At 39.6% G+C, this 12,463-nt stretch overlaps 1 protein-coding gene across 7 annotated transcripts in view; it reads right to left on the bottom strand.

Annotated features, from left to right (window-relative positions):
* YLPM1 (YLP motif containing 1) overlaps nucleotides 1–12,463 on the bottom strand; it is a 66,533-nt gene that overhangs the window by 32,523 nt on the left and 21,547 nt on the right. For all 7 annotated transcript variants that reach the window (XR_012329902.1, XR_012329903.1, XM_019921079.3 and 4 more), the window contains one exon: nucleotides 890–3,001. Coding sequence is in view for 5 of the 7 variants with exons in the window: in XM_019921079.3 (XP_019776638.1) it covers nucleotides 890–3,001 (2,112 nt within the window). In the remaining 2 variants the exon portion in view is untranslated. The remainder of the gene's footprint in view (nucleotides 1–889; nucleotides 3,002–12,463) is intronic.

Here is a 12,463-nt window from a genome sequence, read left to right on the forward strand (position 1 = left end):
CATTAATTTATTTTCACAAAACACTGCTAATTCCTAAGAAATTACTCAAAAAGTAATTTCGCATTGCAATCTGTCAGTGACTCCTAAATTCTCATCTCAGGATATAGCTGGTATAAGGATTACATGAATTAATACATACAAAGCACTTAGTACAGTTCCTGGTACATAGTAAGTGTGCAATAAATGTTAGCTTTTATTATTACTGCCACTAATGGGAAGCATTATGTAGATACCTATAGATAGTTGGGTGATTGTAAATCAAGAAATCCAAATTCTATTCTCCATCTCACAAAGAAAATATTTGATTATGTAGAAACAAGTAACATCCTCAAGTAGAGATACCTGCTTCTAGTTATAATGAAAGATAAAACATCCCAAAAAGAAAGAATCAATAGTTAGATAAATCTGAGGCTGCTTCCAGGTAAACCATTCTTAGCTTCAACAGAGAAAAATATAAATCCTTCCAGCACTTTCCAAAGTTATACCAAAGATTAGTGAATATGAAGTCTATCAGATCTAATACCAAAGAGCAAACTGCCTCAGGGGAAAAAGGGGATTTTACGTATGAGCTCTGTGAAATCCAGAGCACTGGAAAGTTGAAGTTTGAACTTGAAACAATCACAGGCATGGCACGTCGGCAACATAGCTACAAAAGCCAAGAATGGCTATCAAATTTTCATATTTCAGGACATAAGTTTATAATTAATACAGTTCCTAAATATCCATCCTACCCTAAAACAGCACTCAGTGACTAGAAATTAAAATTAAAATCATGTGGTAATAAGAACTTGAAAAAAAATGATTCCATTCAAATATAACACATCATTTTAAAAAGAGCAGTCTGAATGCGGTTTTGACTAAAAGAAATGATCTTAAGTAGTTAACTTACCGAAGCATTTTCAGTTCTTGTGCAGCTTTCAAAATGATTTCATGCTGCCTCTGACTGAGAACCATTACCCCTCCAAGGCCTTGGTCAGAGTCTAAGTTTGCATCCGACCCCATCATTTCAGAAGAATGATGTGAGGAGGGCATATGTTCCGCCATGGGGGAATGTCTATCCACATCAGATGGGTACCATCTGTCTGACAATCGTTCTCTTTCCCAGTCCATTCTGTCAGGAATATAATCTCGCTTTTCCCGCCACGTATCTCCTCTTTCTGGGTACTCTCGGATCCTCAACTCACCCCTATCACGGAAATCTCGATCATACCCATGGTCTCGATTTCTTTCTTCTCTCCATCTATCATCCCGATATCTATCCACAGGTGGAAGAGGTGGGAGGGGTGGTAAAGGTGGAAGAGATGGAATATCTCGTTCACGGAACTGTGATTCTTGTTCATCCAGTGGTCTCCCATAATCTCTGTCCCACTCATTATCCAAATTTCTATCATACATATCCATAGGTCTTCCAATCCGATCCACATCCCTGTCCAAGTCCCTGTCCATTTCCCTGTTGTAGTCCTCATCCATATCCTGATCTCTCTCCCAATCATCCCACCAAGGGCCTCGTCTATCTCCATCGTGAGATCGAGATGGTGCCGGAAACCTGTCCTCTCTGTTATAGGAATCTAGTGTATCATCTTGATAGTCATGTTCACATTCTCTCCAGTATCTCTCTCTATCCCAATCATCAAGTCTTTCTCGTTCCACTGGAGCATTTCTACCATCTAATGGGAACTCTTCATGCCCTCTCTCTTCTCCATGGTTCCACGTTGCCCTAGGAGGCTCATCTCGGTGATACGAATACATTTTTTCCCCACCATCTCCTGGTTCTGGTCTAAATGGACCTCTGTCACGACCAAACTCTGGTCTTCCCAGACCCCTTTCCCGACTGCCAGGCCCTCGAGGTGGTCCCGTCTCCCTGCTCCCGGCTCTTCGGGGTGGTACTCTCTCTCTACTCCCAGGTCTTCGAGGGGGTCCTCTCTCCTGACTGCCAGCCCTCCGAGGTGGTCCCCTTTCTCGGCTGCCAGCTCTACCCCTCTCCTGGCTGCCTTGCAGACCACCTGGCATTTTCTCCCGACTGCTTCCTGGCCTCACCAACCCTCTGTCCCGGCTGCCTTCTCCTCTACTCATCTTCTCTCGACTGTCTTCTCTTCTACCCATCATTTTATCACGAAAGTCTTCTTGCTTGACCAGCCCTGGGCCACGGCTGATTGCCTGGCCTCGACCTCTATTTACTAGTCCTTTATCCCGTGTGTCTTCCATTCTGCTTTGCCCAGGACCTCTGTAAGATGAGCTGCTGCCTCGATTGCCTTCTAACCTATTATCTCTGTTATCTGGCCGAGGCAGCCCTTTATCTTGGTTGTTTTCTGAATGGGGAAGACCAATACCCAAAGGTTTAAAATCATTATCGGCAGTTAGTGATGATGATGTTGCTACTGCTGTTCCTCCCTCCATCCCCCCTGTTTTTGAGGGAAAAGTAGATTGAGAAGGTACAGGTTTATTTGCAAGGGGTACAGGCTGAGTAACAGCTTGGGCTTTGTCCATTTGAGTCTCCATACTTTGAGAATTCTGGTCCCAATTAGAAGGCTCTATGGGCCCTTCCGAGACTTCGCTTTTAGGTGGCTCTTGTTGAGAGTCGCTTAGATTCTCATTTGACTGAGCCGCCTTGGCATCCTTTACATCTGCAGCAATGGAAAATGCAGCTGATTGCATTTTAAAATTCTTCTGCTGGTTACTACTGGTGTCTGCTAATGGTTCTTTGTTTCCTGGTTCTGCTTGTGACTTAGGTTGCTGCTGATGTTGCTGTCCAAAAGCTGGTTTGGGGCCTTTCCACTGTGGTCCACTCTGTCGAGGACTGAGGGATGTATTGGGGGTAATATAGAACTGAGATGCTGGCCCCCGGGGAATCATTCCCCATTTGCTTTTAGCGCCCTCTGTTGGGTGACCTTCATATCTGGGTCTTGGCCCATCGGGGCGATTTCCTTCAAAACGAGGCCCTTTGGGTCTCGGTCCTTCACACCTTGACCCTAAATCCTCAAATCTTCGAGGACCATCAAATCTACAAGTAAAACAAAAGATATTACTCAAGACAGTAAAGCAGAAAAAAAAAATTCTCCATGTAAAAATATTTAAGGCAATCTTGCCTTAGTATCTGTTTACAAAAATGACTCTTAGTCATTAAACAAACCCTGAGATATCTATATCTTAGAACCAGTATGTTAAGGTGGCAGAGCTCAGAAGGTCTCAGGACAAATCTCCTGCAGCAAGTCACTGATATACTGAATTGTTCAAAAGCAATTATAAATATTGTGCCTTAGTAGACAGAAAAGGCCACTCATTTCAAACAGAAAAAAAAGTCCCGTAGAATTCTGAAAGTACTTTTAGAGTTAAATTATAACTAAAAACTAAATATGAAACAATTAACAAGATAATATAGGATGATTACAGATATTGTTGGAGCTAACATTATCATCTTGACTAATTGACAAAAAGTTGAAAAAACAGCAGCCAGCTATGTCTTAAGAGCATGCCCTGACATTTAAAAATCCGGACAGAGATATTTTTGCTAGGGACCCACTTGCATATTTGGTAAATATTTAGTGTATATCCTCTGTCAGGCACTATGCTACATCCAAGGGATACATGAATAAAATGTCTTCTTTACCCTCAAAGGGTTTACAATGGAAAAGAAAGAATCTAAGTGTAAATAACTGCCAAAAGGTACAATGACTAAAGTCTATCTGCATATAGTAAGGGCAACAGAGGAGAGAATGGTTAGTTCTACCAGGGTGAAGGTGGTGCTCTCCAATAAAGGCTTTATATCATAGAAGATGCTTAAGTTAACTCTTGAAAAACAAATTCTCAGAGATCAGGTTAACAGAGAGTATTGGAGATGATGGCAGTGGGTGGCAAGGACATCTCAGGCTAAGGAAGCATTATGAGGAAAGGCAGAGAAACACATACCAGCATAGCATGTTTGGCAAACAGTTTAGCATGGCAGAAAGAAAGAGGAAACAAAATCTAGGACACCTAGGAAAGGAGAAGGAGTGGAAAAGCAGCACACTAAGAGATAAGGTAAAGAGGCAGGCAAGGGTCAATCTCCAGAAGACCTCGTATACCTCGGTGGCATGGACTACTGGTACACCTCCAATATTCATTCCCCCTTTTTCTACAGTAATTGAGCCTCTCCATTATTAGCTAGACATAAGGATAGCCAGACTAAAAACTCCTTTTCCCAAACTCTCTTGCAGCTGGAACGTTTAGCCATGTTCTGGCCAATGAGCTGAGAGTGAAAATGATTTACACATCCTTCCAGGTTGTAAACTTAAAGGGAAGAACACATCCGTCTCTTCACCATTTTCTTTTTCATGCTGGCTCTGACATGGTGGTGAGGCATCCTGAACCACGTAGATAAGGCCAACATACTAAGAGATGGTAAAGTAACAAATCAGAAGGAACCTGGATTCTTAACACTGTAGAGCCACCATATAAGTCCCGAGAGAGAATAAACTTCTAACTTGTTAAAGCCATGTGACTTTGGATCTCTGTTACAACAGGTGAATTAATTCAGCTGGGTAAGGAGTTGGAAATTACCTTAAGCACGTAGAGCCACTAACTATGACGTGATTTTTAAAAGATTTCTCTAGCAGAAAAGTAGTAAATGGATAAGTGGGAAAAGCTAATTGTAGATTGTCTCTACAATTTGAGTAAGTGAAGGTGAAGTCTGTTCTAAGGCAGTGATTGATATGAGGATGTAAAGGAGGAGATAAAGAGAGATGTGAAGGAAAGTAAAGCTGATAAATTTTCTAACAGGTGGGATTAAAATAATGGAAAAGGAAGAATTTAGGATGGTTCCAAGGTTTTTGGCTTCGGTGATAGTGATGCCTTTCATGCCTCTAATGAGAAATAGAAGGGTTTTTCTTTCATTTGTTAGGGAAATAAATGAGAGTAATAAATTCGGTTTCAGCAAAATATTAACTTCCCATCCCTGTGACATCTGTCTTTGGTGATCTAGAAGTCTTAGTTTCAAAGGGAGAATGCTTCTATCAGGGGACACAACAATGATTCTATTAAACTCCAGTTCAGACTGCCATCTGGCCACTTTGGGTTCTGAATCAACAAGCAAAAAAGGGAGTTACTGTACTGGCTGGGGGGGATTAATCCTGTCATTCAAGGGGAAATTGGGTTATTTCTACACAGTGAGGGTGAGGAATATGTCTGGAATGGAGGAGATCCTCTAGGACATCCCTTAGTACTTCCATGTCCTGTGATTAAAGTCAACAGAAAACTAAAATAACTCAATTCAGGCAGGGTTGAGAATAGCTCAGACCTTTCAAAAATGAAGGTTTGGGTCACTCCACCAGACAAGGAACCAAGACCAGCTGCGGTGCTCACTGAGACTAAAGGGAATATGGATTAAGTAGAGGAAGAAGGCAAGTTATAAATACCAACTGTAATTACATGACCAGTTGCTGAAATACGGGCTGTGATAGTTATGAATATTTCTTCCTTAACGTTTGATATTAAATGTTTAAGTATATATTTATTAGTCAAATGTTTTTGATTGAGTTTTCTTCCTTATCATCTAACGTAAGATGTATTAGTACTAGATAGCTTTATATCTCAGAATTTAAGTTACAGAATATCAAAGAGGGGATGTAAACCAGCTAGAGAATGACGATTTCCCCAAAGACAGAAAAGGGGCTTTATAATCTTTTCTGGGGAAAGGGTTAGAAAATTTCAGGTTGACCAGGGATAAATGTTTCATGTTAGACACAAAAATCTCCCGTGACCCACCCTAATAAGAAACATAGAAGAAAGAAAGAAACACGGCTGGAAAATGTACTTCAGCCCAGCCAAGTTGACACTATATAGTCATCGCAAGAAATTAAAAAATACATAAACTCATGCCGTGGAGCGACTAGGCCCGTGCGCCACAACTACTGAGCCTGCGCTCTAGAGCCCAAGAGCCACAACTACTGAAGCCTGCGTGCCTAGAGCCGGTGCTCCGCAACAAGAGAAGCCACCGCAATAAGAAGCCTGCGCACTGCAACGAAGAGTAGCCCCCGCTCGCGACAACTAGAGAAAGCCCACGCGCAGCAACGAAGACCCAATGCAGAAATAAATAAATAAATAACATTTAAAAAATAAATAAATAAAAATACATAAACTCACTATAAACAGAGAGAAGGGGCTACCAGTAGATGAGGATTTTGTTTTTAAATTCTGGAAGACAAAGAACAAACATGAGTGGTAACATATGGAACAGGAAGAAGCCGCAGTTTAGAGTGCTGGTAGCAGAGAAGGTTACAATCAAAATGGGGCTGGCCTGCCCACAGAAACCCAGAGAGGGTCAGGATTCTCAGAATCCAGGGATGCTGGGGAAAGACAAGTAAGACTTGGGGCTAAAATTATGTAAATTAAAATCTATATTCAGAACCACTGATCAGCCTTTCTCTGGTCTTGAATGTCTCTAAATGCCTGAATTTAAGGGTCCCGTAGCGTTAGCAGTTTTTTGCCCTATCACTTAAAGCAAAGTCTGACAATTGGTTAGCCCCCCACATATACACAGAGCTCCCAATCAGCTTCAGTGTCTCCCACTCTTAAACATAAATGGACAACCAGAGATCACAATATATTTGAGAAATGTCTCCAAAATGAGAAGAAGAGTGGGAGCCCCATTGGCAATGATTTTTTGATTCTGACATCAAAAGCAAAGCAACAGGGACTTCCCTGGTGGTGTAGTGGTTAAGAATCTGCCTGCCAATGTAGGGAACACAGGTTTGAGCCCTGGTCTGGGAAGATCCCACATGCCGCGGAGCAACTAAGCCCACGCGTCACAACTACTCAGCCTGCAAGCCATAACTACTGAGCCCGTGTGCCACAACTACTGAAGCCCAAGCGCCTAGAGCCCGTGCTATGCAACAAGCCACCACAATGAGAAGCCTGCGCAACTCAACGAACAGTAGCCCCCGGTCGCCACAACTAGAGAAAAGCCTGAGTGCAGCAGTGAAGACCCAATGCAGCCAAAAATAAATAAAGTAAATAAAAGCTTTTAAAAAAGCTTACTTAAAAAAAAAAAGCAAAACAACAAAAGCAAAAACAAAGTGGGACTACATCAAACTAAAAATCTTCTGCACAGCAAAGCAAACCATCAATAAAATGAAAAGGCAGCCTACTGAATGGGAGAAAATATTGCAAATCATGTATCTGATAAGGGGCTAATTCCAAAATATATAAAGAACTCATACAACTCAACAGCAAAAAAAGAAACAATATGATTTTAAAATGAGCAAAAGATCATAGATACTTTTCCAACAGACAAATGACATTTTTCCAAAGAAGATACAGAGATGTCTCTCCAAAGAAGACATCATGAAAAGATGCCCTACATCACTAATCATCAGGGAAATGCAAATCAAAACCACAATGAGATAGTACTTTACATTTGTTAGAAAGGCTATTATCAAAAAGACTAGAAATAACAAGTGTTGGCAAGGATACAGAGAAAAGGGAACCCTTGTGTACCACTGGTGGGAATGTAAACTGGTGAAGCCCACTATGGAAAACAGTATGAAGGCTCTTCAAAATATTAAACATAGAACTATCATATGACCCAACAATTCCACTTCTATTTATTGGAAGAAAATGAAAAAACTAACTCAAAAAGATATATGCACCTCCCCCCCACCCCGTGTTCACTGCAGCATTATTTACAATAGCCAAGGTATGGAAACAACCTATGTTGTTGATGGATGAATGGATAACGAAGATGTGGTATATACATTCAATGGAATATTATTCAGCCACAAAAAAGAATGAAATCTTTTCGTTTGCAACAATATAAGTGGACCTGCAGAGCATTATGCTAAGTGAAATAAGTCAGAGGAAGACATACTATATGATCTCTCTTATATTTGGAATCTTAAAAAAATTTTAATTAATTAAAAAACCAAGCTCATAGATATGGAGAACAGACTGATGGTTGCCAGAGGCAGGGTGTGGAGGTGGGAAAAATGGGTAAACTTTTTGTTTTCTTTTGTTTTTTAGTTTACATAAATTATAATAAAAATATATTCAACCTCAAATTATATATCCAAATTACTAATCAAGTGTGAGGTTAGATTAAAATATTTTCAGGCATGCAAGGGCTCAGGAAACTCCAACCCACAATTTCTTAGTTGAGCATGCACTCCAGGAAAAGGAGGCACTAAACCACAAACTGGAAGCCATGAGATTCAGTAAACAGTGAATCCAATCTAGAAGGAGAGTCAAGGGAAATGCTGGAGTAACAGCCATATGACAGATCTTGAAAGCAGCAAACCAGCCAACCAGCCCAGGCAAAAGCAAGAGAATGCATGAATCTGGGGGAGAGATCTCAAGAGAAAAAGAGATGTTGCTTTTGAGTCTGGAGTTGGAGGATTATTTTAAAGATGTTGCAAGAAGAGGGACTTACCTGGTGGTCCAGGGGTTAAGCTCACGTGCCACAACTACGGAGCCCACGCATCACAACTAGAGAGCCCGCATGCCACAGCTAGAGAGAAGTCTGTGTGCCACAACTAGAGAAGCCTGTGTGCCACAGCTAAGAGCCCATGCACTGCAACAAAAAGAGCCCACGTGCCACAACTAAGACCCAATGCAGCCGAATAAATAAATATTTTTTTAAAAAAGATGTTGCAAGAAGAAAGGCAACTAGAAATTCTAAAAAAGTTATTATGCTAAAGGAAATGTAATCACAATACACTGTTTACCTCTATGAACATTATTTACTGAATGAAATAAATATATTGGGCAGATGGAGTTAGAGAACAGTATAAGAACTAAACCTTTATCTATCAGAATAGGAAGTAAACATGTAGTATCTAATGTGTAAGTATACATGTGTAAGTCAAGAAAGTAGCAACACATTATTTAGTGATATGAAGGTAACTACCAAAAGAAACAGCTAAAGAATTAAAAGATGTCATTAGGAAATATGTCTAGGGTGGTTTGGGGCAGTGGGTGGTTGTTTCTCTTGATTTTTAAAAAACCAAGTGTGTGTATCACTTTGATAAAAATGTAAAATGTATTTCTTTAAAAGACACACAGAGAGTGTTAGCCCTAACCAGGAAAAGGGCTTCTTCTGAGAGTACGAGAAAGATTAGGATGGCAACTTAAGTAATGGTAAGGCCGGGAAGTGAGTTTCATTGGGCCTGAAAGCCTTGATTATCTCTGTGAAGCAGGAAGCTAAATGAAAGATACAAAGAGAAATAATGATGTTTGCTAAGACAGAGAAAGCAACATTAGCACAGATGGTCTATGCAGAATAGTGAAGGCTTGACACAGCTATTGTTGGACAAAGAGGAAAGGAGCTGACCAGGTGCTTGTCAAAACCATGTCACAGGGAACTCCCGGTTAGGACTCCGAGCTTCCACTTCGATCCCTGTTCAGGGAACTAAGATCCCACAAGCTGCGTGATGCAGCCCCCCAAAAAAAAGGTACGTTGCAATGCTAAAGATAAAGACCACATATTTATGAAGGTAAAGAAGTATGCCATTTCAGGTTTTGTGATGATTTGGTTCCTTTTCTTGAAGTTACATTTATTAATTCAAAGTGTCTGAAATAACACCTTAGGTCATTAAAGATATGTAAAGTCATCTGTTTTGTACTGAATTCAGCAATTATTAGTTCATATAAGTGATAAGAGAAGACTATATATAATACACAAGTCTGTATAAGAACACTTTTCAACATGTTAGCTAGTGTTATAATCAAATTCTGAATATGAATGAACTGCTTTTTAACTAAACTGTGAACGCCTTGAGAATTTTACCCGTAACTAAGACATTCTGGCGTAAGCAACATTTATTGAACACCTACTAATTGTCGTGTACTGTGTTAGTGCTGGAAATAAACTGATACCTAACCTCAAGGAGTTCACAGTCCATAAGAAGAATGAAACAAGTAAATCAACAGTTAGAACAGAATTTGATAAATATGGGGCATGTTGGTCTTGCTCACTTAAGTATCCCCAATGTCTGACTCACTGAAAGATCTCGACACATAATTACAGAAGTGCCATCCCCAGGGCAGGAAAAGTAGGGATTGATAAGCAAAAAATGACAGAAAGGGGATTCCAAACAAGGAAAAGAGCATAGGCAAAGGCCAGAGGAAAGGATAAAGGAAGCAGAAGGCACTAAAAGATGTAAAGATATAGAAGAAGTGAACATGGTGGAAAAGTTGTAAAACGTAATGAACTCACTTCTGTAAGCCTCATGCCTGCATATATAATATGCAGTGTTTATGAAAAGGTAGGGTGCTTTGCTTTTAGGAGCCAAGGGGCATCATTTTATTTTTATTTGGGGAGTCAGAATATGTTAAACCAATTGAAATATACTTTCAACACTACATATAAATGGAAATTAGTTATCAATACTGCACTTCAAATTTTTCAAAGTTCAAGGATGTTAAAAATGTCAGACTATCAAAACCTTTTTGATTTATAAAAGTAAAGAGCTTTTAGGCCTTTGGAATAAATATATTAAGAGATACTCATATTAAACATATGTACGAAAATAAGCCATCTTTACATCAACACAATGAACTACTATGACCTTTTTAACGTATAAAAACGTACTGGAAATAAAGTACAAACGTAGTATACATCCACTAAATACAATCACACAAAAACACATGCATTGTACATTGGTTAGATGAAAAGAAAAAAAGACAAACATCTGGTGTTTAAATATTTTGAAAATTTTTGCTTGTACAGTTAGGTATTTCATAAACTTCTAAAAAATAAAACCCCTAAAACTAGGTATGAAACCATTAGAACTAGGTATAAAAATTTCAAAACTTGATACAAAAAATATACTCCAAATTGGGTACAAAAACTTAAGAGGGATGCAGAAATACAAATACCCTTAAACAAGATAATGTCTGATTATCACAATATATAAACACATTCACATCAGTAGACCACGGTAATTACAAGATTTTAAATTCTGGAATCAAATTCCTGCCCTTTTAGTTTTCATGTGAAATAATGCCATTTTCTAATATGTATAACCAAGATCCTAAAATCAAAATTCCAAACAGAAATAATCACTATAAACAGGAAAAGCCATGGCAAATGGAAGCATTAAGAAAAATTATGGTGTTCATAGTCCCTTGTTAAACCTAGTAAGACAGCTACAGAATGGAAGAGGTCACAATTCCAATCCTAAAACTAATCAAAAATAGGTATAACTGATCAGAAGCCTTGATATTATTAAAATGTCAGTTCTTCCTCAAGATGGTCAATAGAGTCTATGCCATGTTCAGCAAAATTCCAGCGTATTTTTGAAAACTGACAAGCTGCCTCTAAGCATTATATGGGAAACAGAAAGGACCAAGAATGGTCAAGACAATCTAGATCAGGGGTCAGCAAACTACGGCCCAGGGCCAAACCCAGTTAAGACTGATTTTTAAAATATTTTTATAGGTTAAAAAAAGAAAGAAAGAAAAAGGAAGAAAGAAAAATATTTGACAGAGACCAAACATGGCCCACAAAGCCTAAAAATATTTACAATTCAGCCTTCACAGAAAATCCCTGATCTAGAAACACAGAATTGGAGGACTTACACTAAGAGATATCAAGATTTATTATGAAGCTACAGTAATTAAAACTATTTGACAGGCTTCCCTGGTGGCGCAGTGGTTGAGAATCTGCCTGCTAATGCAGGAGACACGGGTTCGAGTCCTGGTCTGGGAGGATCCCACATGCCGCGGAGCAACTAGGCCCATGAGCCACAACTACTGAGCCTGTGCATCTGGAGCCTGTGCTCCGCAACAAGAGAGGCCCGCGCACCAAGATGAAGAGTGGCCCCTACTTGCCACAACTAGAGAAAGCCCTCGCACAGAAACGAAGACCCAACACGGCAAAAATAAATAAAATTAATTAATTAAAAAAAAAAAGAAAAAAAAAACTATTTGACACTGGTGCAAGGATAGACAAACCAAAGTAATAGAATCCACAGACAAATCCACATATATAGTCACTTGAGTTATGATGGAGACACTGTAAAGTAGTAAGAAAAGGATGACTTTTTCAATAAATGGTACTGGGGTCAACATGATAGCCATATGGAAAACAATGAACTTTACCCTACCTCATACTATACATTAACAAAAAAATCAATTCTATACGGATTGTTGATTTTAAAATAGAAAGGTAAAACAATAAAAGAAAACAAATACAATAATGTATTTATGGGCTTGGAGTAAGCAAAGATTTCTTAAACAGGACATGAAAAGGCACTAACCATAAAGAAAAGATCAATAAATTAGACTACTAAATTAGAAAAATCAAGAATTTCTATTAATCAAAAGATACCATTGGGCTTCCCTGGTGGCGCAGTGGTTTAGAGTCCGCCTGCAAATGCAGGGGACACGGGTTCATGCCCCGGTCCAGGAGGATCCCACATGCCGCGGAGCGGCTGGGTCCATGAGCCATGGCTGCTGAGCCTGCGCGTCCGGAGCCTGTGCTCCGCAACGGGAG

Source organism: Tursiops truncatus, chromosome 2 (assembly GCF_011762595.2).
Source record: "Tursiops truncatus isolate mTurTru1 chromosome 2, mTurTru1.mat.Y, whole genome shotgun sequence".
Lineage (NCBI taxonomy): Eukaryota > Metazoa > Chordata > Mammalia > Artiodactyla > Delphinidae > Tursiops > Tursiops truncatus.